The 27,178-nt window shown below is 47.4% G+C and overlaps 1 protein-coding gene across 1 annotated transcript in view; it reads left to right on the forward strand.

The window, feature by feature from the left end:
• robo2 (roundabout, axon guidance receptor, homolog 2) overlaps positions 1–27,178 on the forward strand; it is a gene marked incomplete at both ends in the record, with an annotated part of 78,294 nt that overhangs the window by 16,697 nt on the left and 34,419 nt on the right. The window contains 7 exon segments of the mRNA XM_084310625.1: positions 2,226–2,457; positions 12,455–12,579; positions 13,733–13,904; positions 15,099–15,287; positions 17,187–17,213; positions 22,414–22,434; positions 22,437–22,455. Of these exon segments, the coding sequence (XP_084166751.1) occupies positions 2,226–2,457; positions 12,455–12,579; positions 13,733–13,904; positions 15,099–15,287; positions 17,187–17,213; positions 22,414–22,434; positions 22,437–22,455 (785 nt within the window).

Genomic DNA, 27,178 nt, shown 5'->3' on the forward strand with positions numbered 1-27,178 from the left:
CAACCCCAGAACCTGCTGCAGCAATCTGTCACACATCATTGAACTTGGTAATGGCCGTCATACGTCTGGTTAATTATATCTTTGGAATTTGAATAGGCGCAAATCAAAACACAATTTATGAGCACACATGTTGAGCCGCATCTTAAATTAATCAAATTAATCACATACGTTTTTCAAGGTCCCAGCTTTCAGATGGTGTATAACACGTCTACGGGGGCCTTGTATCCCCCCAGCGAAACCCCCCAAAGATGGGTGATCCAAATGTAAACAAATGGGGTTTTGTTTACCCCCCCCCCCCCCCCCCCCATAATCTTTTTTATAAATCAAGAATGATGTATTTTCATTCTCTAGTTGATTGACTGAGCTTCCTGATACAAGAACCACCGCTAGACTCTTTATTATGAGGCTATACAAGGTTTGCTTATGTTGGTAATGTTTGTAAACAATGTCTTAGTGAGAAATAATCATGGATTGGGGCTTTAAAGTTGACTTGTACAGTTTTTGGTTGATTGCTTCCAGTTTATTTGTGCTGTGCCGCCATAAATCATTTGTAATTTTTCAGGTATTTATAGAAATATAATTCAGTGGCACGGGGGTGCCTGTTTTCATTTCCAAATGAAGCACATTAGCGGGTTTCATTGTGACATGTTTATTGACCTCTATAATAAGTTCTCACCCCGAGACTCGCCGGGCTAATGTAATGCCAAAGCATCGCTTTATGAGTGCGCATGTATAATCAACACGGAACACGGCCGCCCAATCAATCAGGTGTCATTTGGTAAACAGAGGGGCCACACTCGCGGAAAGCTTTTATATTATATTCATCCCAAATCATTCCATTAATGAAAGTTACACACCAAGCAGGAAATCCATTTGGCTGATTTACTCAGGGCTACACTGGCGGGAAAAAAGAAAAACAGCTGCTTAATATCCCCACTTGAAAGCTGCGTTCACTTCTCCCACTGTTAACAAGCTATTACTGTGAGTTATGCCCCCCCCCCCCCCTCCTCCTCTGCATTAATTCAACTTTTGCTTCTCTGGCCAAAACGGGGCACAACTTTCATGGGACGCCGAACGGGGTCTGTGTTTACTTCCTATATCTTCTCTCCTCTTATGGAACCTATATCTTGGGGGGGGGGCGACAGTGGCTCGGGAGGTAGAGCAGTCGTCTGGTAATCCGGAGGTTCCCCGTTCGATTCCCTTTCCTCCCGGGCAGCGTGTCGAAGACGTCCTCGGGCAAGACACTTAACCCCCTAATTGCTCCCGATGAGCAGGCTGGCACCTTGCATGGTTGCCTCCGCCGTTGGTGTGTGAATGTGTGAGTGAACGGGTAAAATGTGAGGAACAAATTGTGAAGCGATTTGGATAAAAGTGCTATATATAAATGTACCGTTTACCAATTACCGTTTTTGGCTTCATTCTCCCTGATGCCCTAGGTGGGTGAGTGGCACGGGCTGTCTCTCACTCTCACACTCCTGTCCTAGGCCAGGTTATATTTACAATACATGCGAGACGGGCATATATATATCTTTTTTATGGCTGTTGCTGCTGGGAAGTGATTTTTGTTGCGAGTGTGAGGTAATGTCAAGATGCTCATTAAGCCCAGTGTGTCGGAGCGGGCGGTTAAAGGCCCATTAAAACAGTGAGAACCTTCTAAAGTGGCATGATGCCATCCCAGGGAGGAGCAAATAGGTTTGTACATGCTTTAGTGGCAAGATAGTGAGTAGCCTTCCTTCTGTCCTGACACTTAGAGAGGAATACCACCCATGTTAAAGGAACACGCCAACATTTTGGGAAATGTGCTTATCATCTTCTCCAGAGAGAGAGACAAGAAGATAGATACCAGTTTCCTCTCTGTGCGTTCAGTACGAAGCTATCTGGCTGCATGTTAGCCTAGCTTAGCACAATGAATGGAAGCGGACATGACCGGTTAGCCTTCGGGGGAGAGGTGTTAGTTGGACAATGCCTAGGCTAAAAACGACCAAATCAAATTCCTTGTATGTGAAAACTACTTGGCAATAAAGACCTTTCTGATTCTGATTCTGAAGCAGCCCCAGTGTTTACATCCAGGTTAACGTCACAGATTCCAGTGTTCTCTCTGATTTCTAGCTCCAGGAGAGAGTGAATATTGACTGAGCTGCCCCGAGGGCACAGGGACAACATGATGAGTAAATCCAGTGCCATTCACCTGTTAACCCCTTCCATCGCCCCGTTCACTCTCTCAGGTGGACCGCCAGTCCCAGTTCATCCAGGGCTACAGGGTTCTGTACCGGCAGACGTCAGGCCTGTCCTCCCCGGGGCCCTGGCTGACCCAGGACGTGAAGATCCCCTCCGAGCGCAGCGTGGTCCTCTCCGGCCTGAAGAAGGGCATCGTCTACGAGATCAAGGTCCGGCCTTACTTCAACGAGTTCCAGGGCATGGACAGCGAGTCGCGGACGGCGCGCACCACCGAGGAAGGTACGGATGCAGAGAACACGCACGCTCTTATCCTAGAGGCTGTGAAATATACAGAAGCAAAAAAAAGAGAGGTTTTTGTCAACACAAATATCGGTTGGCGGTTTGATTCGTGTCCCTGCAGGCACCCTTCATTCTAGCTTTTGTTATGATATTGTGCCATTTACAATGCTCCGTCTCTCGCTTTGACATCGTGGGCTGTGTATGTGTGTGTGTGTGTGTGTGTGTGTGTGTGTGTGTGTGTGTGTGTGCGTGTGTGTGTGTGTGTGTGTGACATTTCTGCCTCGCCTTTTTTGTTTATGATCGGTGGTGTTTTTGCCAACTTCCTCCTAATCCATCACCCTGCAGCCACGAGCCTGAGCTGTGATTGGACGCAGCGTTCACTCACTTCCTGCCGTGAGGATAATCTGTCGCCCTGAGCTTGATTCAGACAGGTTCTGACAGGCCTGCACGACATCATGGCACACTAACACACACACACACACACACACACACACACACACACACACACACACACACACACACACACACACACACACACACACACACACACACACACACACACACACACACACACACACACACACACACACACACACAAACACACAAACACACACACACACACACACACACACACACACACACACACACACACACACACACACACACACACACACACACACACACACACACACAGACAAACACAGACAGGCTGCTTTTGTATATAAGAATTTGTTCTTAATTGCTTGCCTGGGTAAATAAAGGTTAAATAATAAAAAAAATTAACACACAGACAAACACATGCACACACACACACACACACACAAACACACACAGACAAACACAGACAAACACACACAAACTAACTAACGCACACACATATATACACATACACACACACGATTTTTCAAAAGAACTATAGTGTAAAACCTGGGCCCAATCTACGCTTAGGTTTTGACAAAATCTATTTTCAAAAGAAGGTATAAGCTCTCCAGTGTGTTCCCTGCAGCGAGACAGTGCCCGGGGAACCACTCTCAGATCCTCACCGGCTCTTCTGCCACCTGTGAAGACCAGCTATTAGAAGACCAGCCACCACTTCAAAGAGATGCTCCTCTCATCATTTTTAATAACATACTGCTAGTTTTGACAGGAACAAAGGAAACCTATACTGTAATAAATAACTACCACAGTAACAAGGCTTGAACCGTGTTCCAAAAGTGTTGAGAGTCTCATCCACTTTGAGAACTCGAACGTCTTCCGTGATGCGATTTCTGGTGAAATACTACAGCATGTTTAGTTGGCATGGTCTGCCCTGTTGTGTGGCATGGTCTGCCCCTGTTGTGTGGCATGTTGACTCTAGAATGGACGGAATTCCATGACTACCAGAAAGATCATAACGGTCATTCTGACCGTTCACACTGGCATATCATTCCAAAAGAAATCTAAAAATGGATGGATAGAATAGAATAGAATAGACTTTTAATTGTCATTGCACAGTATACAACGAAATTTCAGGGGAGCTCCCACAGACCGTAGTACATAATACATACATGAACACATAACACATAACACTGTACATAACAGAATATTTTAAATAATAAAGTGCATAATGGGTGGTAATCAGAGATTATCAAGTGCAGTGGTAAGTGCATGGTGCACGTGAGGGGACAGTCAATGAGTGTTTAACAGTCTAACTGCTTGGGGGAAAAAGCTGTTCTTAAATCGTGTACTCTTAGCATGTATTGACCTATGTGTTATGTTATAGGTATTACGAAACATTAGGACAACTGTACAATTTTAATGAATGTTATTCGTTTATGAATTCACTTAGATTCACTTAAAATAACCTCTCTATAGCCTTTCTAGGTAGAAATACCTTTTTTGTTTTTAGTGATAATTAATTTAAAAACTATGTTAAGATGAAAATATACAAGGACCTATACCCGTGTGGCTTTTATTTCAGCAAAGCTATTACGTTTATAAATAATTAAAAAAAAAAAAAAAAAAAAAAGTGACTGCTTTGGCCTTTCTAGTGTTAAACTACATCCTATAATAACCGGCACTGGTCAAGCTGAATAGAGTGCTGTGTCGAGCAGAAATGAGTTGTTGGCATGAATTTACACACCGTAGCTGATCTGTCCATTTACCCCCATGTCCAGCTTTACCTTTGAAGCTCTACCTGATAGTCGTCACACACACTTACACACACACACATGCACACACACACACACACACACACACACACACACACACACACACACACACACACACACACACACACACACACACACACACACACACACACACACACACACACACACACACACACACACACACACACACACACACACACACACACAAACATAGTCACACATACACACAAACAGTCACCACGCACACACACACACACACACACTCACACACACACAGACACACACACACACACACACACACACACACACACACACACACACAAACATACACATGGTTAACACACACACACGCACACAAACATACACATAGTTACCACACACACACACACACACACACACACACATACACACGGTTAACACACACACACACACACACACACACACACACACACACACACACACACACACACACACACACACACACACACACACACACACACACACACACACACACACACAAACATACACATAGTTACCACACACACACACACACACACACACACACACACACACAAACATACACATAGTTACCACACACACATACACACACACACACACATATTACATATTCACTACAGGGCTCAGGGCAGAGTGTCACGGCCATACACAGAATAATGAATAGATAGGTAATAAGCGGCCCTATTCCCGTGGATTCGAGATTCATCTACCTCGCTGGGGGACCCGATCACGCTTGTTGCCGTGGATACGGTCCTTGGCTTTGGGACGCATCAGTGGGCTGACACAATGTGCGTGTGGAGTCGGCCGTTGAATAAAATTATGTTTGGGAATAAACTGCTTTTGTCATTCGAAGACGGCGTCTTAAGAGGACGCTGTGTGTGTGGCGACCTTTTCGACGTCCACTCCCGTAGCGCTGCTATTTTTCTCTTTAATCAGTTGATTAGCAGGGGTTCCCAAACTTTTCAGGCCGGGGCCCAGAAAATAAGGCGTCAGAGAGCCGCGGCCCAATGCACATCGTCTGGCTTTTTTTTTTTTTTTTTTGCCAGGCGACCGATTTTTTAAGCCAAATATCACTTCAATCCTATTAAGTTAGTTCAAGTTAGTTATTCATTTATATGTGCTATTTATGAGAGGGCTAACTTGTTGCAAAATAATAATGATAATAATAATAGCCTCATTAAAATACTATTGTTGCTTCGGTTGTTTTCAGCGTTTTATGTGCATAATCTGTTATTTAGTTTGAAATGTTCGTTGAAATAAGTAGATTTTTCGTTTTTGTTTATTTATTAAGTTAATATAAAACCATATAGTCACATTTTAGAATACAATAGAATAGAATTTTAGAATACAACTAGAAACACTGTCCTGGCATGCTTCTAAGTTCAGTGGCCTGACCAAAAAAATTTAAATAAAAAAATTAAAAATTAAAAAATTAAAAATTAAAAAAAAACGGATTTTTTTTTTTTTTTTTTTTTTTTTTTAATCATCTCGCGGCCCACCCGTGGCTGCTCGCGGCCCACCTTTGGGTCGCGACCCCGACTTTGGGAACCATCATTAGCCCACTCTCTGTACTATTCTGACAGATGTGTCAGGGAGCTTCTCACTACTTGATTACACAAACCAAAAGTACCAAAAAAACAACGACAGATTGTAAGGCTATTCCCATTGTTATCGATAGGGATGCTCGATATTGGCTTTTTTACCGATACCGATATACCGATATTGTCCAACTCTTAATTTCCGATACCGATATCAACCGATGCCAACCGATACCGATATATGCAGGGTTTCCGCCCCAAAAAACAGAATAATTTCAGGTAATTAACATTACATATCTCTTGTCGTGTAATTAACACAACATTATGCATACTTTGACAATAAATAAAATCATAATTTGTTCTTACTTGCTTGCCTGGGTAAATAAAGGTTAAATAAATGAAAAAGAAAAAAAAGAAAAAAATATTGAAAACCGATACCGATATTTTCCGATATCACATTTTAATGCCAATATCGGCCGATAATATCGGACATCCCTAGTTATCGATACAAGCAAATCAGAGATACAGTAATATCAACACTACTGCGTCAGCGTTCAGTGTGATGTTTATAGTGAACCAGATAGGCGGCCTGCCAGACACTGTGACACAATAACTTCAAATACAAACACAAGATCACCCTTCACACACAGGAGAGACGGCGCCTAGACTCCTCCACTGGCAGCACGTCCTGCCCGGCTGTGTAGAGTAGAGGACAGTTCACTGCCGTTTGACAGGCTCATTTATTCCACGCTCCTCTGAGAAGCTGTATCTCCTGTGGCCAGCCGCTGCTGCTGTACGGGAGCGGAGCCACGCCATTGGTCAGACACACCATTATTCCCAGCCAAAAAAAATTGTAGAATAGTTTGAAAAACTTCCCCATTGGACCCGAAAGCCCATTAGTCCGACGGGCCGTTATCCCCGAAGAAGAAGAAGGGAAAAAAAGAAGCCCAGTAGCCCACGGCTCCGAAGGCCCGCCGCTGCTCCGGAAATACACACTCTCCCCGGAGTTCTTTTGCCCTTAATATCTTTTGATATCAAAATGTGAAGATACCGTTTACAAAGTGCATCCTTTTTACTAGTGTGCCTATTGGCTAAAAGATGTAAAGGCTTTCAAATAGATACATTTGAAGGTGGAGGTAGAGAGCGGTCGTCTGGTAATCAGAAGGTTCCTAGTTAAATTCCAGATATACTCCCGGCGGCGTGACGGAAGTGTCCTTGAGCGAGACGCTTAACCCCCCTAACTTCTCCCGATGTGCAGGTCGGCACCTCGCAGCACGGTCACCTCTGCCGTCGGTGTGTGAATGTGAGGCATAAGTTGTAAAGCACTTTGGATAAAAGCGCTATATTATAAATACAGTCCAGCCCATAAATCAAAATGATTATTATGAAATTAACAAAATTACAATATACAATGTTGTGTCAACAGGCCAGGTCAGATCGATGATTCTCAACTAGACCGGATGCAAATTGCTACATAATTCCAAGACGTCTTGATTGTCGTTCTGAACTGCAGGTCGAGCGCAAATATATAGATGACGACGCACTGGCCCTGATTTTTCCTGCCAGTCTGGGGGGATCGAACCCGCGACCTTCCGGCCACAAGCCCACACTAACCTTTAGGCCACCACCACTGCCCCTAGTTCTGATGGCCGCAAGCGTCACCCCTGCCCTTGGATATATCTGTAGGCTACTAATCGTATAGGAAGGCTCCATCTAAACAGTCAAAATATGTCGTCACATACAGCCTACCTTTCCGTGTTCCATGTCACTGCGTCTGAACTGTTTACCAAAAAAAAACACGCTGCCTCTGCTTTTAATCGGATATATTAATCGGATATATAAAATGTCGATTATTATTATAATATTATTTATTATTATTATATTAGGTTACCCGTTGACATTCCTCAGGGTGCGCCCGCCCGATATCTCCCGGCGATCTCCGTCGTCGAGCTTCGGCAGCGTGATTATTACAGTTACATAGCGCGCTGCTAATCCGCGTGACCGGGAGGTGTCACGTTAAAAGCACAACGTGACCTCTCTCCTCCAGCAGACACACGTCAACTCTGTCTCGTATTTATGTCTTAACGTGATACCTGCTGATTCAGCGCCGTGGACGGGGGGGCCCGGCGGTCACGCAACTCCGAAAAACGACTTAGTCCACGGCGGTGTGTATTTTCAGAACGTCCGACGTTTGTTTTCGGGGGGAAACCGGCCGGCAGACTAATGGGCTTTCGGTCTAATGGGAATAATTTTTTTTACCTATTGGGGTTTTGGAATAATGGGCTTTCAGACAAATTATCAGTCCCCATAGGAGGGGTTACCCTCACATTTACAACCCTCCCCCAACACACATGCATGCACGTGCCACGCACCGACTTTCTCTCTCTCTCTCTCTCTCTCTCTCTCTCTCTCTCTCTCTCTCTCTCTCTCTCTGTCTTTCTCCCTCTCTACATCTGTTTTTTTCTCTCTCTTACACACAAACACACACACACACACACACACACACACACACACACACACACACACACTCACGCACCTCCTCTCCCTACTCCTCCCAGCCACCTGCGTGTCCCAGCTATTACCAACAACACTGATAAAGCTCCGTGCTCCGGTTCTGTCTGCATGCCGGGCCCTCAGAGAGCTCCACATCTCTTGTTTCTATTCCTGTCCCCCGCCAGCCGCCGTGGCTGGCCCGGCTGGCCGTAGCTGATCCAGCGTCTGGCTCACTGCTCTGGGAGACCCGTGGGACCGCAGAGCGGGGCAGCTAGATTGATAGTGAAGTGTAGTTCGTAGAGTGATTAAAACTTAGGGTGTCCATGAAACAATTAAAACTTCCCCAGAGCGGGTCTGTCGGGAGGACAGGGGGGGTATTTACGCCAGCATGGCGCTCCCTCGCTGTGCTCTACCATTGTCTTCTTAGTCTCTCTCTCTCTCTCTCTCTCTCTCTCAGTCTCTGTCTGTCTCTCTCTCAGTCTCTGTCTCTCTCTCAGTCTCTGTCTCTCTCTCTCTCTCTCTCTCTGACTCTGTTTTGTATCTCTCGCTATATCTCTGTCTCTCTCTTGTTCTGTCTCTCTCACTCTCTGTCTCTCTCGCTCTGTCTCTCTCTCTGACTCTGTTTTTCTCACTCTCTGTCTCTCTCTCTCTGTCTCTCTCTCTGTCTCTCTCTCTCTCTCTCTCTCTCTCTCTCTCTCAGTCTCTGTCTGTCTCTCTCTCTCTCTCTCTCTCTCTCTCAGTCTCTGTCTCTCTCTCTCTCTCTCAGTCTCTGTCTGTCTCTCTCTCAGTCTCTGTCTCTCTCTCAGTCTCTGTCTCTCTCTCTCTCTCTGACTCTGTTTTGTATCTCTCGCTATATCTATGTCTCTCTCTTGTTCTGTCTCTCTCACTCTCTGTCTCTCTCGCTCTGTCTCTCTCTCTGACTCTGTTTATCTCACTCTCTGTCTCTCTATCTCTGTCTGTCTCTCTCTCTCTCTGTATCCCACTCTATCTCTCTCTTCACACATTCTCTCACTCTCCATCTGGGTCTAGTGACGGCCGATGAATGGACTCCCCCCGACTGCTGCTGCCTGCATCCCATTGGCTGACGAGGCCACCGGGGAGTTCTATCTGTTATGCTAAACACAATGTTTATTTATGCCCAGGCTGTTGGCATATAGAGGGTCAGCTGTAGTGGAGTCGTCCTCCTCCTCCTCCCTGTGGACAGAGTGTCTCCCGGGGGTTGTGGAGGACTGCCTAGTCTGCTGCGAGCCTCAGCACAGCGCTGTTAGCTGTTAGCGGTTAGCCTCCAGCACCGTGCCGTGTCCATGTTTAGTATGGGCGCGTGTTAGCCTCCAGCACCGTGCTGTGTACACGGGGGTCACATTCCTGCCGTCCATACATCACTCCGCTAATGGCTCTATTAGCGCAGCCTTCAGGGCCCCTAATGAGAAATGTGTATTGTTTAGCGCAAATATGCATGATAATAAGCTGCTAAATCATTCATAACATTAACTTTGAACGACATTGTCTCTGATGGGCGCCGGCGCGCCGACGTAGCACTCTGTCACCTGTGTCTAATGCGGCGTCGGAAGGCCCTCGGAGTGCCCGTGAGGGATCTGGCGCTCCCCTGGTAGTTAGTTTGTAATCTGGCCAAGGCGCCGGGTTCATCATCGGGGCCATTCGTCTTCCGCCCGGTGTGTGCCAGGGCCCTTTTCGGTGCTCGTGTGGGGGGGGGGGGGGGGGGGGGGGGGCGGGTCAGTGTGGCCCCGAGAGCGTTGAGGGATGAGCACAGATTTGCGGGGTGACACGTGCCATTTTGGACGGAGGCTAAGGTGAGCGAGAGGCAGAGCGGGAATAATTGACCTGTCAGTACATTCTGCTCTGCCGACCCTGCCAGCCACTGCCGGGATGAGGAAACATTATTTTTAAAGCGTTACTTCCAGTCGGGTCCACTGTTATTTATTTATTTGTTTTCCCCCTCTCTCGCTCTCTCTCTCTCTCGCTCTCTCGCTTACTCTCTCTCGCCCCGCGTGGCGTCAGAAGATTGTAGCTATTAGAATGACAGCAGTTTGAGGTTTAATGAAACATTTCTATCCTCTCTCTCTGTCTGTCTCTCTCTCTCTCTCTATCTCTCTCTCCCTCCCTCCCTCCCTCTCTCATCTCTGGATACAGCATCTATTGAGATGTGCTTTACTGTTGACCCCTCCACCCCGCCCCTGCATCCTTATACCCACTGGCTTTAGTTCCAACTGGCAGATCGATGGAACCAGTCGATATGTTTACCTAGCCTTTGTTTCCTCTCCCGCCCTAGAAAATACATTTCTTCATATTTTTCTCACGTCTGCGAGCGTGCGGTGCAGCTCATCCTATAAGCCCGTTGACCCGCGTGCCACCCTGCGAGGCGGGGGTCAATGCCGGAGTCTTACGTTTGACTGAGAGCACCTGTCTTGACCGCCCTGGCCTGTCGTTCCCGCAGATCAATAGCGGCATTCTGTGTGTAAATCCTGCCGGCTGGGAGCAGAGGATGGGTGGTATTAAGTCCTGGTGCAATGTGAAAGATAGGCGGGCGGGCGGGCGGGCGGGCGGGCGGGCGGGCGGGCGGAGTGAGCGAGCGAGCGAGCGCGCGCCAGAACCGTACCTCATGTAAATCCCCTTCTAATGAGACATTCTGACTGCCTACAGCCACCTGTGACATCCCCTGCAGGATGCACATTCTTCAGAAGAGAGTGAGTGAGTGTGTGTGTGTGTGTGTGTGTGTGTGAGTGTGTGTGTGTGTGTGTGTGTGTCTGTGTGTGTGTGTGTGTGTGTGTGTGTGTGTGTGTGTGTGTGTGTGTGTGTGTGGGTGTGTGCGTGTGTGTGTGTGTGTGTGTGTCGGGGTGTGTTTATATTCATCTCTATACTATGTTATTGTTACCGAGGAGGATGTTACAGTATGTTCAGATACAACGCAAAAGCTGAATTCAGAGGTGGCACGAATGCGTACGACAACATACCACATCAGTGGAAAGGTGTGAACGGAGGTGAACGGCTACACAGCTGCTGCGCTCCAGGCAGGGTTGAAAGGGTTTCGACTTGAGCGAGAAATTCGCCAGGCGGCATGATGGAGCAAATAATATAGGTATATCTTAGCAATACAAATGAAATAGACTGCTATGAATGATCTGTAGCCTGTAGATATCGCATAGGTTACATTTAGAAATGGTCCCGTTTCCGTAAACGTCAACAATGCTAGTGTTGCGACCAAAACACACTAATAATAATAATAATAATAATAATAATAATAATAATAATAATAATAATAATAATAATAATAATAATTATTATTATTATTATTATTATTATTATTATTATTATTATTATTATTATTATTATTATTATTATTATTATTATTATTATTATTATTATTAATAATAATAATAATAATAATAATAATAATAATAATAATTAATAATAATAATAATAATAATAATAATAATAATAATAATAACTTTATTTGTATAGCAACTTGCATACCGAAATTGCAGCTCAAAGTGCTTCACAGCAGTAAAAAAGACAAAGCACAAAATGAGCAATGCATAAAGTGCAGACATATAAAACAGACGTATAAAACGAGCATAAAATAGATGGCAGCCAAGTGGACAAGGTAAGGCAAATCACATAGTTTTTCACATTAGGATCTAACACCTGTTCTACTAGTTATCAAACTGTCAAACCGATGTCCCTCTCTGCGTTGTATCTGAGCATTATACCGTTAGGCTTTTCCCAGCGACCTGCAGAACAGTGTGTCTGACGCTCTGTCCCCTCCTTCCTCTGTCCCAGCGCCCAGTGCCCCTCCCCAGCAGGTGACGGTGTTGACGGTGGGCAACCAAAACAGCACCTCCATCAGTATCTCCTGGGACCCCCCGCCCCCAGACCACCAGAACGGCATCATCCAGGAGTACAAGGTGGGTCCTAACCGGGAGAGGACTCTTTAAAAGAACACGCCAACATTTTGGGAAATTAGCTTACCGTCTTCTCCAGAGAGAGAGACAAGAAGATAGATACCAGTTTCCTCTCTGCGCGTTCAGTAGGAAGCTATCTGGCTGCATGTTAACCTAGCTTAGCATAATGAATGGAAGCGGACATGACCGGTTAGCCATCGGGAGAGGTGTTAGTTGGACAATGCCTGGGCCCAAAATGTTGGCGTGTTCCTTTAATCTTCACACTGACCTATAGGCTGATGTCATGGGCGCCTCGTTTTCCTCTTTGTCAGCAATCAGCGGTTGGCCAGAACGGATCTTTTGGGCAACATCAAAGTTCTAACGTTTCTCTATGTTCCACCTGTGTGCTAATGTTGCTATATGTTCAGTTTTATATTGACATGTACATACGCATGTTGTAATAGGTTACTTGCTATACGGCCCACCTACTGTATATTGATGTGTACATGCTGATGTTGTTATGTCCTGCCTATCACCACATATTATGATGAGCTAATGTTGCTATGGACCTGTGCTACGTCCCGACTGCGTCTAGTTTTTTACCAACCCAGTTCCGCGTTCTGCAATCTGATTGGCCACTGACGTTTCTGGTGCGATCTGATTGGCCACTGACGTTTCTGGTCATGTGACATGTGCGCCCAATCGCGTGACGCCTGTGTCTTTGCCCATGCAAACTACCTAACGCCTAGTTTATCACTGGTTAAGCTTAGGCGACTCTTTCGAAGTTGGTTAAGGTTAGAGTTTGGAATCAGGGCTGGTGTTCTATCGCCCTGCTCTAAGACAAACTCTAACCTTAACCAACTTCGAAAGAGTGCCTAAGCTTAACCGGTGAAAGAAACAGGCGTCACACGATTGGCCGCACATGTCATACGACCAGAAACGTCAGTGGCCAATCAGATCGCAGATCGCAGAACGCGAAAACTAGACGCGTCCCGACTACAGCCGTAACATCTTTGCCGGTCATCTAGGTGAAACCGGCCAATGTAAACAACAGCACGGTGAAGTGACTAGTCGCAGTAGGATCGAGTGGTCATGGAGAACACAGTGCAGTCAGCGAAGACCTTCATCCAACCTCAATCCGGCTTGATTTAACCCCCTTCTCTCCTCTCCCTCTTAGATCTGGTGCCTTGGGAACGAAACACGCTTCCATGTGAATAAGACGGTGGATGCAGCCATCCGCTCGGTGGTGGTGGGGGGTCTGCAGGGGGGCGTGCTGTACAGGGTGGAGGTGGCCGCCAGCACCAGCGCGGGGGTGGGGGTCAAGAGCGAACCCCAGCCCATTGTCATAGGTAAGGTCATAAGGTCATAGACCTACTTGATCACTCCTGAGGTTTTTAATGGAAGTCATTCTTAACTCCAGTTGTAACTTTGCTGATAAAACATTATAAAATGTCAAGGATGGAACCATCAGAGATGTTGAAATATTGATGAATTTTCCCAAATGGATCTAGCCCTTTGAAATCATCATTTCAAACCGGTCATTTACATGTTTATTTTTCAGTCCTGGTGGATTGTTGACCGTTAGAATGCTGTCAGCAGGAATGGCCAAACTAATGGCATTTTAAAAATACCTCTATTTTGATATGTGGCCTGGCTGGCGGTATGTGATTTACGTGGGGCTCAGGCAGATTGTGGCTGATTTGACCCATAACTGATGGCTTGGCCTGTAGCATGTTCTTATTTCCCCAATGTCACTCATATAATCCATCTCCAAGGCGCGGTAGCCTGAGCTAGCAGATATACTCTCATGTGTGTGTGTGTGTGTGTGTGTGTGTGTGTGTGTGTGTGTGTGTGTGTGTGTGTGTGTGTGTGTGTGTGTGTGTGTGTGTGTGAGAATGTGGTGTTGGGAGTGTGGGAACATTTGTGTGTGTGCGCGCTCGCCCTCCCTCCCTCTCTAAGTCTTATCACGCTCCAAGAAATAGTGTCAGCCAGACTTGTCGGCCTGAGCAGCGATCAGAGATCAATACGGAGCAGGATCCTCTCCTCTCATTTCACATGGTGTGTTTTACTGGCCGTGGAGTGAATTAGGGCCCGAGCTAAGCAAACAGGCCGGCTCACCTGGGGGGTTTGTTATAAGCTTTTAGGCTTTGCCTCCCCTCACAGTCTGCACATTCGATTTCACTGCACACGCCCCCCCCCCATCTGGATCATTGTCCCGCTCTCTGCTCAATATCCTCGCTGTAGTTCATCACAACGTAGTTTCTCTCTGCTTTCATCTACCGGCCTTATCTCATTCTGTGTATTGGTTTTTGTGTGAATACGGCGAGTGCGGAGAATATTTTATTCTCCATCGTTTCTCTCTCTCTCTCTCTCTCTCTCTCTCTCTCTCTCTCTCTCTCTCTCTCTCTCTCTGGCCACTGCCATGTTCAGCTTGAAAGCATTAAATTGCGCATGATGACAATGCTGTTATTCCATGCTCCCCCCCCTCTTAACCCCTCCCTCCCCTCCTCCTCCCCTCCCCCACTCCTCCTCCTCCCCCTCAGGTAAGGACTTCCGTGACGTGATTATGAGCGGGAACAGGAACAACAGCATAACGGAGCAGATCACAGACGTGGTGAAGCAGCCGGCCTTCATCGCCGGTATCGGCGGGGCGTGCTGGGTCATCCTCATGGGCTTCAGCATCTGGCTCTACTGGAGGCGGAAGAAGAGGAAGGGGCTCAGCAACTACGCAGGTTGGGCTGCGCACCAGCGTGGAGCTCATGTGCTCTCGTTAGGGATGGGTACCTTTCACATTTGAACCGATACGGTACCGGTACCGGTACCTGTGAATCGATACCGGTACCCAACGGTACCTTTTTTCGGTACTTTAGTCTTAAGAAATTTAATTTACCTACCTCAGTCGTGAAAAAAAAATCCAAACTTCAAATAACTACAATTTCGACAGTTTTCGGCTTGCCATTGCTCCGACTGCTTTGTTGTTGAATCAAGTCAAATCCTAGGTAAGCATATATTGTGCGTGTGAACGTTGACATGAAAAGAAAAAAAGTTAAAAAAAATGGTAAAATTTTTTATTCTGTATCTCACTTGAATCGATACTCGGTAGTACCGACGTGTTTCGGTTCGGTACCTCAAAAGTACCGAATTCGGTACCCATCCCTAGCTCTCGTACATACACATGAAACATGAAACACATGAAACATTGTACTGAAACTATACAGAGCATATACTGACAGAAAGGCTAGATCACATTGTATATAAATACTGTGCTGTAAGTGTTTTTTTTGTTGGTTGAAATAACTGTTAAATAGCTCTACATTCCGACAGCGTGGTTTGACAAAAATAAGGAATAAAAGCTATAGCAAATATGTGCTTGAAACAAGCAAAGGTTATTTGCCAGTGCAGTAAGCAAATTGGAGCAAGATTTCTTGAAATAAGTCAATTTCATCAGTGAAGGCTGTCGGAACGTATAGAGCTATTTAACACGTATATTTCAACAAAGAAAATAACACTTACATCATCACCTTTAACACCAGCTTGTGTGTATTTGGGTCCACGGTTTCAAATCCACTCTTAATGTTATAAGGTCAAATATTGGTTGTGATTTTTGTAGTGTGTATTCAGACTCACAGTCTTATACACAATAAACATTTTCAAGGGAGCGTTCGTTTTCCTTGTGGTCCTCGGTTTTGTTTGAAGAATATTTTACAAACCCACCACAAATGGTGTGTAGGGGGGGGGGGGGGGGGGGGTTGTACACTCACTTCACTTTGGGTTGTAATTAGCATGGTTTTGATGAGATGTGGCCAGCAGTTGAGGCTGAGAGAGGGGCTTCCGGTGTGGAGGCTCAGCCAGGGAGCCAGATGTCAGTGTGAGAGTCATTCTCCGCGGGCTGGAGGTTTTTGACGAGTCCACCCCCACTGTGTTCTCCATAGCCCGAGGCAGCGGGCACTGAGTGGGCAGACTGGACTTGCTGCCCGTCTCCTCGGTTACCCAGGCTGGGAGCTGGAGTCTGTCCATCTCTCCTCCCACACGCCGACCCTGGCATCACCGAATGACCTCCGGTCAATACGACGCAAACCACCCATACAGTACATAATGACCTGCCGGCAGTACAAGATCTAATTAGAGGCCAGTGAGACGGTGCCGAATTCATATGTTAGTTCTCACATCGCGCTGGCGTCGCTCCCCCGCATTATTATTCTGACATCGTCTTAACGCTATAAGATAACAGTTGAAATGTCCCCCCCCCCCCCGCATAATTTAACAAAGATGTCAACGCAGAGTCTTAATTGCAGCCGGCAGAAGCTGGCTGTGATAATTCACTCGATAATTTCTTTACTTTCTTTTTCATTTCAATTCGCCACATACTTTGTGTACGTGTTCCTGTGTGTTTTCCTTGGTTTTGTGTCACTGTCTTTACATCTCTGTGGCCTCTGAGCTGGCTGCTTTCCTGGCTTGTCCCTGTTTGCACACTGAGTGGTGGTGGTGGTGGTTGTGTGGTTCTATTTCCTCTGACCCCCACCGCCCCCCTCTCCACCGCCCCAAGTGTGCAGATGCCCCCCCCCCCCAAAAGCACCGCTTCACTTCTGCAGGCTTTTAACACACAACTTCTCTGTCTTCTTGTTTTACAGTTCAGTCGTTCACCTTCACCCCTGCAGGTACTGTTCATTTGTCCCGTCCACCCCCTCCATCTCTCCCCCCTCCTGCTTACAATATATGTATATATATATATATATATATATATATATATATATATATATATATATATATATATATATATATATATATATATATATACGATCGGTTTGCCAGACGCAAAGCCAGGCCTAATACAAATCCAATTCTGGAGGTAGAGGAGGACTGCGGTCCACCGGATCAAAGTTGTCTAAATAATGGGAACCATGTATGGAACAGCTGTTTACATCTATAGCATGTGATTATCTAAAAAGTCGTTTATTATTTTGCTATTAGTTGTAGACGGGTATGCCCCCCCCCCCTCTTCCTTCCCCACTGATTGGGAACCTATGGGGTGCTATAAAAGAAGGCGTGACGGGGAGCGTCGCCACCTGTGAGTCAAGAGGGCAGCGGCGGTGCCACGTCGCCATCAATTACGCGGCTTTAATGTATGCTATGCGCCGGACCGTCCGTTCACCGGGTCGGATTACCCCGCGGCCTGACTGAAGTGTTTATATGAGGTGGTTTCATTTCACCTGCTCGGTCAACCCCGTATAAACTCGTCACCGGGGCTGCATATAAAAAACATAGCCAATTTCACCCACTCACAAAGAGATTCTCTTGCACACATTTTTAAGAGAGATGGCTTTGTTATTGGCCATGACCAGGTCACTGCAACCCCCCTCCCCACCCCCGCCCTCTGTTCTCTGCCCAGTCTACAACCTCTTTCCTCATCCCGTGTCGTATTTTTGTGCGTATGACTGTTGTGGCCATCTGTTCGTGAATGAGATGCCATCCTCCTATGTGCTATTCCCTTCCTCATGTGTGTCTAGTGGTTGCTGGGTAAGCTTCTCCCTCATCTCTTCTTCTTCCAAATATACCACTCTCTCCCTCTCTCCCTCTCTTCATTTACTTTCTCCTCTCCAGAATCAGAGTGTCATGTAATTCACACCTTCTCCTCCATAGGTGTTGGTTGGGTATCTTGGTGGTGGCGTATTGGATCTTTTTCTTTTGTTTCTTTTCCATCCCATAATTCATCCTTCTTCCTGTATTTCCCCACGGGCCCCCGATTTTTCCGTCCACCACTCACTTATCTTTTGCCTATGAATCTTTGGCTAATTGGCTAACTGCAGTTAATGTGATAAGGGCTAACGATGTTAGCGGTTGCTGTAAAGGATCTCTGTCCTCCGTTAAATTGGGCCTGACTGGCACCATCGCTGTCCGAGCCTTTCATCTGCCTACGTCTCCGGGAATGGAATTGGAGGAAGGAGAAGATAAGGTTTATTATATTTTTTTTGCTGCAAAGGCCATCCTAGAGAGAGAGAGAGCAAGAGAGAGACAGAATGAGAGAGAGAGACAGACAGACAGACAGACAGACAGATAGACAGACAGACAGACAGACAGACAGACAGACAGACAGACAGACAGACAGACAGACAGACAGACAGACAGACAGACAGACAGACAGACAGACAGACAGACAGACAGAGATGGAAAATGGAAGAGAGACTCAGTTACAGATGAAATGAGTCTGAGAGCTGGAGGTTCCTTTCCACTGGTCCAATATGTTGGTGTTGAGATAAGATTGGTGTGTGGAGTCAGAGGGTCAAACGCAGCCGTCTGAGCCACTGAGGTAGAGTCACATCCTCGTACCGTAGCTCCTCCTCACGCCGCGCTGTACACCGCAGCACGACAGAACAGCCTCCCCGCCCGCCCGCCCGTCTCTGGCCCGTGGCCGGTGGTATAATAAGAACAGATAAACGGGCCGGCGAGCCTGGCTGGAACCGGTCGCCGTACTAGTACTGTAAGCGCCTACCTCGCTGAGAAATTACTGTCATTTCGACTTTACCGCGCGAGAGAGAAAAAGGCAAGGACGGAAAGATGGTGTGTGGAAAGACACCGATCACGGAACCCCCGGAGGCGGCGGTCAGAACGAGAGTCTAGAGAAGAGCGCCGTTTCCGTGTGTGTCCGTGTGTCCGTGACGGCGAGGTGATATACAGAGAGAGTGTCCTGTCTCAGCCTCTTAAAGCTGTCGGTGGGAGCGGTAAATCAGCGCGCTGTAGAAGGCGTACGGCCAGCGGGAAGGAGATTTGATGGAATTTTTATACGCTGATTATGTCCACACACACACCCACCCACCCCCCACACCCACCCCCCACACCCACACACACACACACACACACTCCTCCCTTAATGCTTATTAAAGGGGATTAATCTGTATTCATATTGGGGAAAGTGCTTATCTGGAAGAAGGAGGCGAGAGCCACAGCCATGCGCCGCCACGTCACTCCGGCTAACATTAAAGTCCTCCACAGCAGCCCAGACATGTGCCCGAGTACAGATAGGGACTTCAGAGGCCTCCCCGCTGCATAGCTCCTCTCCCCCTCCTCCTCCTCCTCCTCCTCTCAGAGAGAGAGAGAGAGAGAGAGAGAGAGAGAGAGAGAGATAGAGAGAGAGAGAGAGAGAGAGAGAACTCTGTTGGGCAAGTTTGTTGGTGTGGGAACAAAGAGAAGCAGTTGTACTGTAGCTGGAAGTGAAAAAAGATTAAACGCCAAGTCTGTCTCTGCACTGGCAAAGCTGTATAGTATTTAAATAAACTTGCTTTTCATTTTTTATAAATTTTTTTGCTAAGATAATATTGTTACTGAAGGGTGTTTTGTATTTATTGACTTGCAAAATGGTAAATGCAGTATTAATGTAATGTATTGTGCTTACAGTACCTGCATAAGGAGGTACATTTCTGTCTGTCCCTCAGTATTTAGTATTGTACTGTAAATGACGGTGATTAGAGAGAATAGAGGATTACATTGTACCTAAGCTCAGCGAATGTTGATGATTCAGGTGTTCTACCCGTCCCTATATACCACGCTCATGACTTTCTTCAGCCAATCATCAGTATGGAAATGCACGGAGGGGCGGGACATTCAGTTGGGATGGCTGGGAAAGCTGAAGTTGGAATGGCTTATGTATTTCACTCCACTGATAGACTGCCAGCAGAAACATCATATTTTAGATTTTTGGTAGATCTGTCCAAAAATATATATATACTGTATATATATTGTGATTTTATTGTCTTTTCAGGATCTTAGAAGTGTAGAAGCAAGCATAATTGGCTGTAATGTGACCACCAACAGCACAATATGAAGAATTTGCCATTTCTGATTGCTAAAAAGACACTTTGAACATTTGTTAGCATTGCTAAACTTGCTAGCTTTCCTAAAGGACTACTTCTCCATAATGTTGTAGTATGCTTGTCTTTGAAACATACTGTACTAGTTAACAGAAAACACAATATTACTGTTTTGTTTAAATAGACTTTTGTTTAAAACACAGTAAATTGGCACTATTTAGATGCGAGAGTGGAACGAGAGAGTGTAGCCGACAATGTTTTTCCTACCTGGCCCTACCTCTCCGTATGCATCTATTTCTGCGTCACTGTTGGAAAGTCCCTTGTCTCCTTTCTCTCTCTCTCTCGCTCTCTCTCTCTCTCTCTCTCTCCTCTCCTCTCTCTCTCTCTCTCTCTCTCTCTCTCTCTCTCTCTCTCTCTCTCTCTCTCTCTCTCTCTCTCTACCTGTCTAATGGGGAGAGTTTATTTGCCTGTGTCCAGGCTTGTTATGGAATCAACCTGAATGAGACGGAGAGAGGAGTGGAGGAATGTTCCGCCTTCCTTCCCTCTTTAATCTCCCTGTGTGGAACAAATGAGGCAAATTACTATCGGCTCTCTCTCTCTCTCTGAACTCAACCAGGACTCACTCTCTCTTCCTCCCCTCTCTCCTCTTTATGGGGTGGTTTCCAAAACTCTTGCTGCCAACCCCCTTCCCTGTATCTCCTGTGATCCATTGAAGTGGTTCACGCTCAGAGCTGCGATGTCTCCTTGTCATCATGGTCCAGAGAGATGAAACGGATCCTTCTGCAGCCGTCTCTCACTTTGAGCTGTGGAGTTTTTACTAGCTTGCTGACAAAGACCGGGCCCTTATTATCTGTAGATCACAGTCGCGGGGGCAGGGGTGGGGGGCCACATGCATGGCTACTGGGGGAGCCCTCGCTAGCTGAAGGATCACAGCCTCCCACGCCCGCCCGCAGAACGGAGATCCAACCTGATTAATGGACCCTCTGCCTTTTATAATCACTCTTGAGGCCGAGATTGAATCCGCAAATCGGATAATAACTCAAGAGCAAAAATAACAGAGATGAAATTACTTTTCGCTCTGTTCGTCACATGACGTCCACCAGCTTAGTTATTATGCAAAGCAAAGCAGAGCAATCTGCGATCCTCATCGTTGCATCGTTTTTAAAATGTTCATGAAAGGTAATGCTTCCCTTATTGAATCCATCAACCAGCCAACCGCATTAGAGACGGGCCCACGTGAACAGAATAATTGACCTATGTCAAGCCCCGCCCTCTTTTCTTGATCGTCCTTTTTTAATTTATTTTTTTCCACTTTTTCTCTTCCTGTTTTTCTGTGTTTTTCTCCCATCCCAATTTAGTCGTTATGTCAATTCCCCCCTCCCCTTCCTGGTCGTTGCTCGCATGTGCCCCCCACTGGTCGGTCTAGGGAGCCCTGACGTCTATCAGATGCTTCCTCCGAGACATAGGAGACAGCCAGCAGCATCTTTTCACCTGCCAGCGCGGACTCTCATTGGTGAGGTGTAACGCGTGGGAGGTCACACTACCCTCGCCATCTCCCTCCCTCGCTGTGCAGGCGCCCTGACCGACCTGTAGGAGTCGCTGTTTACAACGACCAGATTACCACCCACCGGCTTCCCTCCCGCTGACACTGCCAATTGAGCCAGTATGACGGCCGGTCAAGCCGGAGGCAACGCTGACAGCCGGATTCGATACCAGTGTCTCTCGCGTTGGTGACGAGCGCTTAGTCCGCTGCGCCACCCAGCCGTCACTTGATCCTCCTTTTCTTGACGTTCTGAGGGAAGCCACAGTTGGAGGATCAAGGAAAGAGGGCGGGGCATGCGATTGGTCAATAGGGAGTTGCCCAGTTGACAGATCTCTGGAACAGGCTGCATCTCGTCTCTCCATCTTAATTATTGAAATGATAAACCCTTGAATTAAGCTTCATGTAATATGTCTGAAAACTTAAAATATTGTTTTTTTTTCTCTTCCCTCTGTCTGTCTCTCTCTGTCTGTCTCTCCCTCTCCCTCTTTCCTCTTTCCTCTCTGACCTCAGTGACGTTCCAGAGAGTCGACGGAGTCTGATGAGCAACGGAAGGTGAGTGATCCGCCAGGGAGAGAGGGAGAGAGAGTAGTCTTTCATCCGCTGCCAACAAACACCAGACCTATCCGCCAATATGCCAACACAACATATAAACACATATAAACACAACATATAAACACAACTGTTATTATGTCCTGACATTTCCTCAAAGTGTTATTCTAGAACTCTATTCACTTTCATGTCTCTCTGTGACGAGGACACGGCCAGCTTGCTGCTTTTGTAATACCGCTTCCCACGTGCGCACAACACCATTAGAATCAGAAAGGTCTTTATTGCCAAGTAGTTTGCACTTACAAGGCCATTTGGTGCGACATCAACAGACAGACAATTAAGGTAGAAATAAAGGGTAGAATAAAATAAAATCGAATAAAAAAAGTACAATAGAAGAACCATATCTAGAAGAATATATTAGCAGCTTGTTCTTTTTTCTTCACAGTTATCTTCGTTACATGGAGAGTGAGCTAGCTAAACAGTTTTTTGTATTCTTCATTTGGTTTGGGAATTCCCCACGCTAGCTAGCTAAGTTCAGCTACCGTAAATACGACTACAATGGCGGAAGTGGGCGGGACAGAATGCGGCGAATAGCTTGCGATGACCTGTAGCCGCTGTGACATTCGTTCATTAGAATGTTTCATCTCTCGAAATTGCCAATTGTGCCGGCGCCGATCGCATGCCACAAAGGGTTAACCGTCTCCAGAATGCTCCCTGTAATGTAAATCCACAATGGAAATGTTTTATACATGACCTTAAGTGTCATTGAACGTCTACGCTTTTAGTACGGGGCTACATTCACCGGGAATAGCTTTCGATGACCTGTAGCCGCTACGATCGCATGCTACAAAGGGTTAACCGTCTCCATAATCACAGCCAAGCGTCGTACTGTGGTACCGTTTCTGTTCAACGTCTTGCTCCTGAACTGTGCTCATCTTCACTCCAGTAACCTCGTCTGCATACAGACGCGCATTACGGCACGTCAGCAGATGGCTCCCTCCACTCCGGAGTGATGGGCTGAGAGGATGACGGATGGATCGATGGCTAACCAATACCTGTTTGTGTACCAAACCTGTGCCGCGCGCGAACACACATCTCCACCACATCTACGTTCACGCATCGATAGATGAACTCATAAATCTCCCCCGGCAGAATTAACAGAAACAATTTAAGAGAGGGCTTTTATTTTGTCATTTATCTTCCCCCCTGGCGGCTACAGGCATCCCAGAAGCCCCCCTGGAGTGATAAATTTGCCTGTCACCTAGCGTGGGCGGCTGGGATCTGAGCACATGTAATAATGTAAAAATAATTACCCAGGGGAGAGGTGTGTGCTGCCTGGTACCCCTCCTGCAGCCTGTTCCTGTTTCCCCGTGTGTTAGTGAAGGAGAGAGGGGGCGTTAAGGGGGAGGGCTACGGAGGATAGGGCACATCTCTGTGACACCAGTTACTGAGCCTCTGTGGGTATTCAGAAGACTCCCTCGGGAATCCAGGGGGCTTCTGTCTCCTGCGTATCACACCCGACTAGGTAAATCCTCCCCGCTCTCCAACACTCCACTAGAGATTTGACTCTATCTCTGACCCTGTATGTGTCTCTCTGAGAAGGTGTCTTTTCAACAAGCTGTTGAAACCCCCCCCCCCCCCCCCCCCCCCCGCCTTAATTGTGTTTATGTTAAGTGTATGTTGTGCATCCGTGTCCGAATACCTCTCGGTATATCTCTGAATACCGTCAGCAGCAGGCAGAACTAAGAATTCACCACCTTTTAGAAGAATTAGCCACAATTAGACACCCTTTTTATTTCGATTTTTTTGTTTTTTGCCTTAAATTTTCCACATAAGTGGTTCAGATCGTCTCTCCTGACGAGTGGGAAGCGTGTGAAGTGTCACATGTGAAGTCCGCGGCAGCGGAGCGGCTCCGTCCTCACGTGAAAGAGCCCAGATCCGTTCGTCACCGCGGTGGCGTCGAAGCCCAGATGTTGTAGTTACGCCATCTGCCCTGAGAGGGAGAACGAGCAGCAGAGAATCACAAGAAAATGTGTTCATTTGTTACGTGGGGGATGTTTATTGCATTAATTAGACAATAGCAAATGAAGCCGCGTCTGTTCCCGGCTCCTCATAGGCTGCTGCCAAATTGCCCTGACTGAACAATTACACTTAATCGATCACAGAATAAATGATTCATGGAAGATGAATAGGCTGCAGATTGGTAGACCTGGACCGCTTGACTTTGGCTGCTCAATTGAAATTGATATAAGCTGATAAGGGCTCATTCCTTATCCTCCTGCCAATATGGAGATGGTAATTAGGAGGTAGTAATAACTTCCCATACCTTGGCACTGATCAATATTTTAGCAAAAAGCAGATCTGCTCCCGTGGTGAGACGGAGGGAGAGAGTGGACCGACCGCGCGCTCGCAGCGAACAGGTCTCACCAGGGCTGTTGCTATGGAGATTCCTTTACACACCGCGATCTGAAGGCTAAGTGACAGAACGCTCCCTGTAATGTAAATCCACAATGGAAATGTTTTATACATGGCCTTAAGTGTCATTTAATGTCTAAGCTTTTAGTATGGGGCTCCGTTCACCCGTGCGGTGTGCAGGACTGTAAACACGGCGGATTTATGAAGTCGCTTTTAGATTAATATCTCCCAGGTTCGACTTGTTTACGGCTGCCTGTGCGTCAGCCATCTTAGGCGGTATTTCAGGAGGTCTACCCTACCTATCGCCAAGCAGCTAGCAGCTTGAAATGTCTGACAGGGAAAATAGCAGAAAATCAAATCTCGTCTGCCAAGGTTGCAATCCACCCCCCCCCCCCCCCTGCCTGGTCGGCCGAGGATTAAAAGTTAGACATGAAATTTTCATTAGATTTATGACCCCGCAAACCTCCCCCCGCCCCCCTCCCGCGCAGTCACACATACCCATATAACAAATACCCCCGACAGAAATCACTCTGATTCTAATTATCCTTCTCAGGAATATACTACTGGGTGATAAATACAAGGACGATGCGGCCATTTCCAGTGTCGGCTCCTTGTCTTCCAAATGGTCCTTCCTCCGGTGGGCTGCCGGGGGGGGGAGGAGGGGGAGGGGGCGGGGGGGTAGCTTAGAGAGCACATTGGACTGTGAGATCGGCAGCTGATGAGACAAAGACATGGTCTCTCTTCCTGGGAGACTTTAGTGGTGGTGGTGCAGAGGAGCTGCAGTCGACAGGAGAGAACAACGCCCTCCTCCTCCTCCTCCTCCTCTCCTGCTCCTTCTTTGTCAACTGCCTGGAAACTCCAGGCTGACAGATGTTGAGCGTAACGCATATGCGAGAGAGAGAGAGAGAGAGAGAGAGAGAGAGAGAGAGAGAGAAGAGAGAGAGAGAGAGAGAGAGAGAGAGAGAGAGAGAGAGAGAGAGAGAGAGGGAAGGAAGGAAGGAAGGAAGCGGAGAGGGAAAGGAGGAGGGATGAAAAGAGGAGGTGTGCGCTGGGGGGGGGGGGGGAGAAAATAAAGGAAAATGGGTTAGGGAGAGATGCGTAGGGAGAGAGAAAGAGAGAGAGCAAGAGAGAGTGATGGCAGCGGGGGAGCATGGCAGCGAGAAACAGAAGGAGGGAAGGAGGGGGGGAAGAGATGAATTACCTATAAAAGTGCATGTGTCTGATGCACAGAGCCATCAATTTGAATGACTCGTTTCCCCAGAGGGCCTGTTTTGGCATTCAGGAACCACAGTGAGGGCTCTTCAGCTGTCAGAGTTGCAGTTCATTTGGACCCCGCCCCCCCCCCCCCTCCTCCTCCTCCTCCTCCCGCACGCGTTCCGTGGAGCAGCTCCCTCTCATTAGAACCTGTGGCTGAGGGAGAAAGCTGACTGCAGCGCTGCCCATTACCTGCTCATGTCCTCGGGGCTACCCCTCTCCCTCTCCTTCACCCCGCTTGCAGGAGAGACAAAAGCCCCTATCAAGGCGGCCAGGCTGCTAAGTGCCACGCTCCGCGGGCTTTTCCAGGAGCACCGGTGTGTATCCGGGAGCCCACTGCTACATCTGCCGCCAGGCTACCGGCGGCGGGGCGGGGCGGCGCTCCGTGTTCTTCGCGGGCGAGCCGCGGGCCCGTGTGCTCCATCACGTGCGCTGCCGCCTGTCTGACCACAGCACTCGTCGTGAGTCCTCGGGAATATAACAGCCGGCGCCGTGGAGACCTTGAACGGAATAATGAACAGCTCACTTTGCGCCGGCATTTTATTCCTGGTGCAGAGCCTCCGTCCTTTATTTTTATTTTTTAGCCCGCTGCACTTTCGTTCTCCTCCCGTCCTCTCCTTTACCTCAATCCGTACGCCAGCCACCGCGCTGTTGCCGAATTTAGAGCGCTTTTTTCAAGCCAAATCCATCTTGAGGGGGGGGGGGGGTGTGTGTGTGGGGGGGGGCAGTTGTTGGAAAAAACAAGTGCCAGCGCGCTGTATCAACGAGCTGACACATAAACAAAGGCGTTTAGACCCATCTCTCACTCCCTTCGCCTACCTCCGTCTGCGTTGCCCGTGGTAACGCTGCCTCAGACGTGATTGTACAGTAAAGTGGTCCTAATGGCCTCCCAGCAGTCACCCGTGACAGGTTAAAGTCTTAATGGGCAGGTTTTATGGCTCCCAACCCCCCTCCCACCCCCCGGGAGGGGGCACAACACCTGTTAAATGGAGCCGTCCTCTCTCCATATGCGGACATCCCACAAGTGGGCCGGGGGTTGGGGGGGGGGCGGCGAGAA

The sequence above is a fragment of the Notolepis coatsorum genome (genome assembly GCF_963971535.1).
Source record: "Notolepis coatsorum genome assembly, chromosome: 1".
Taxonomy (NCBI): domain Eukaryota; kingdom Metazoa; phylum Chordata; class Actinopteri; order Aulopiformes; family Paralepididae; genus Notolepis; species Notolepis coatsorum.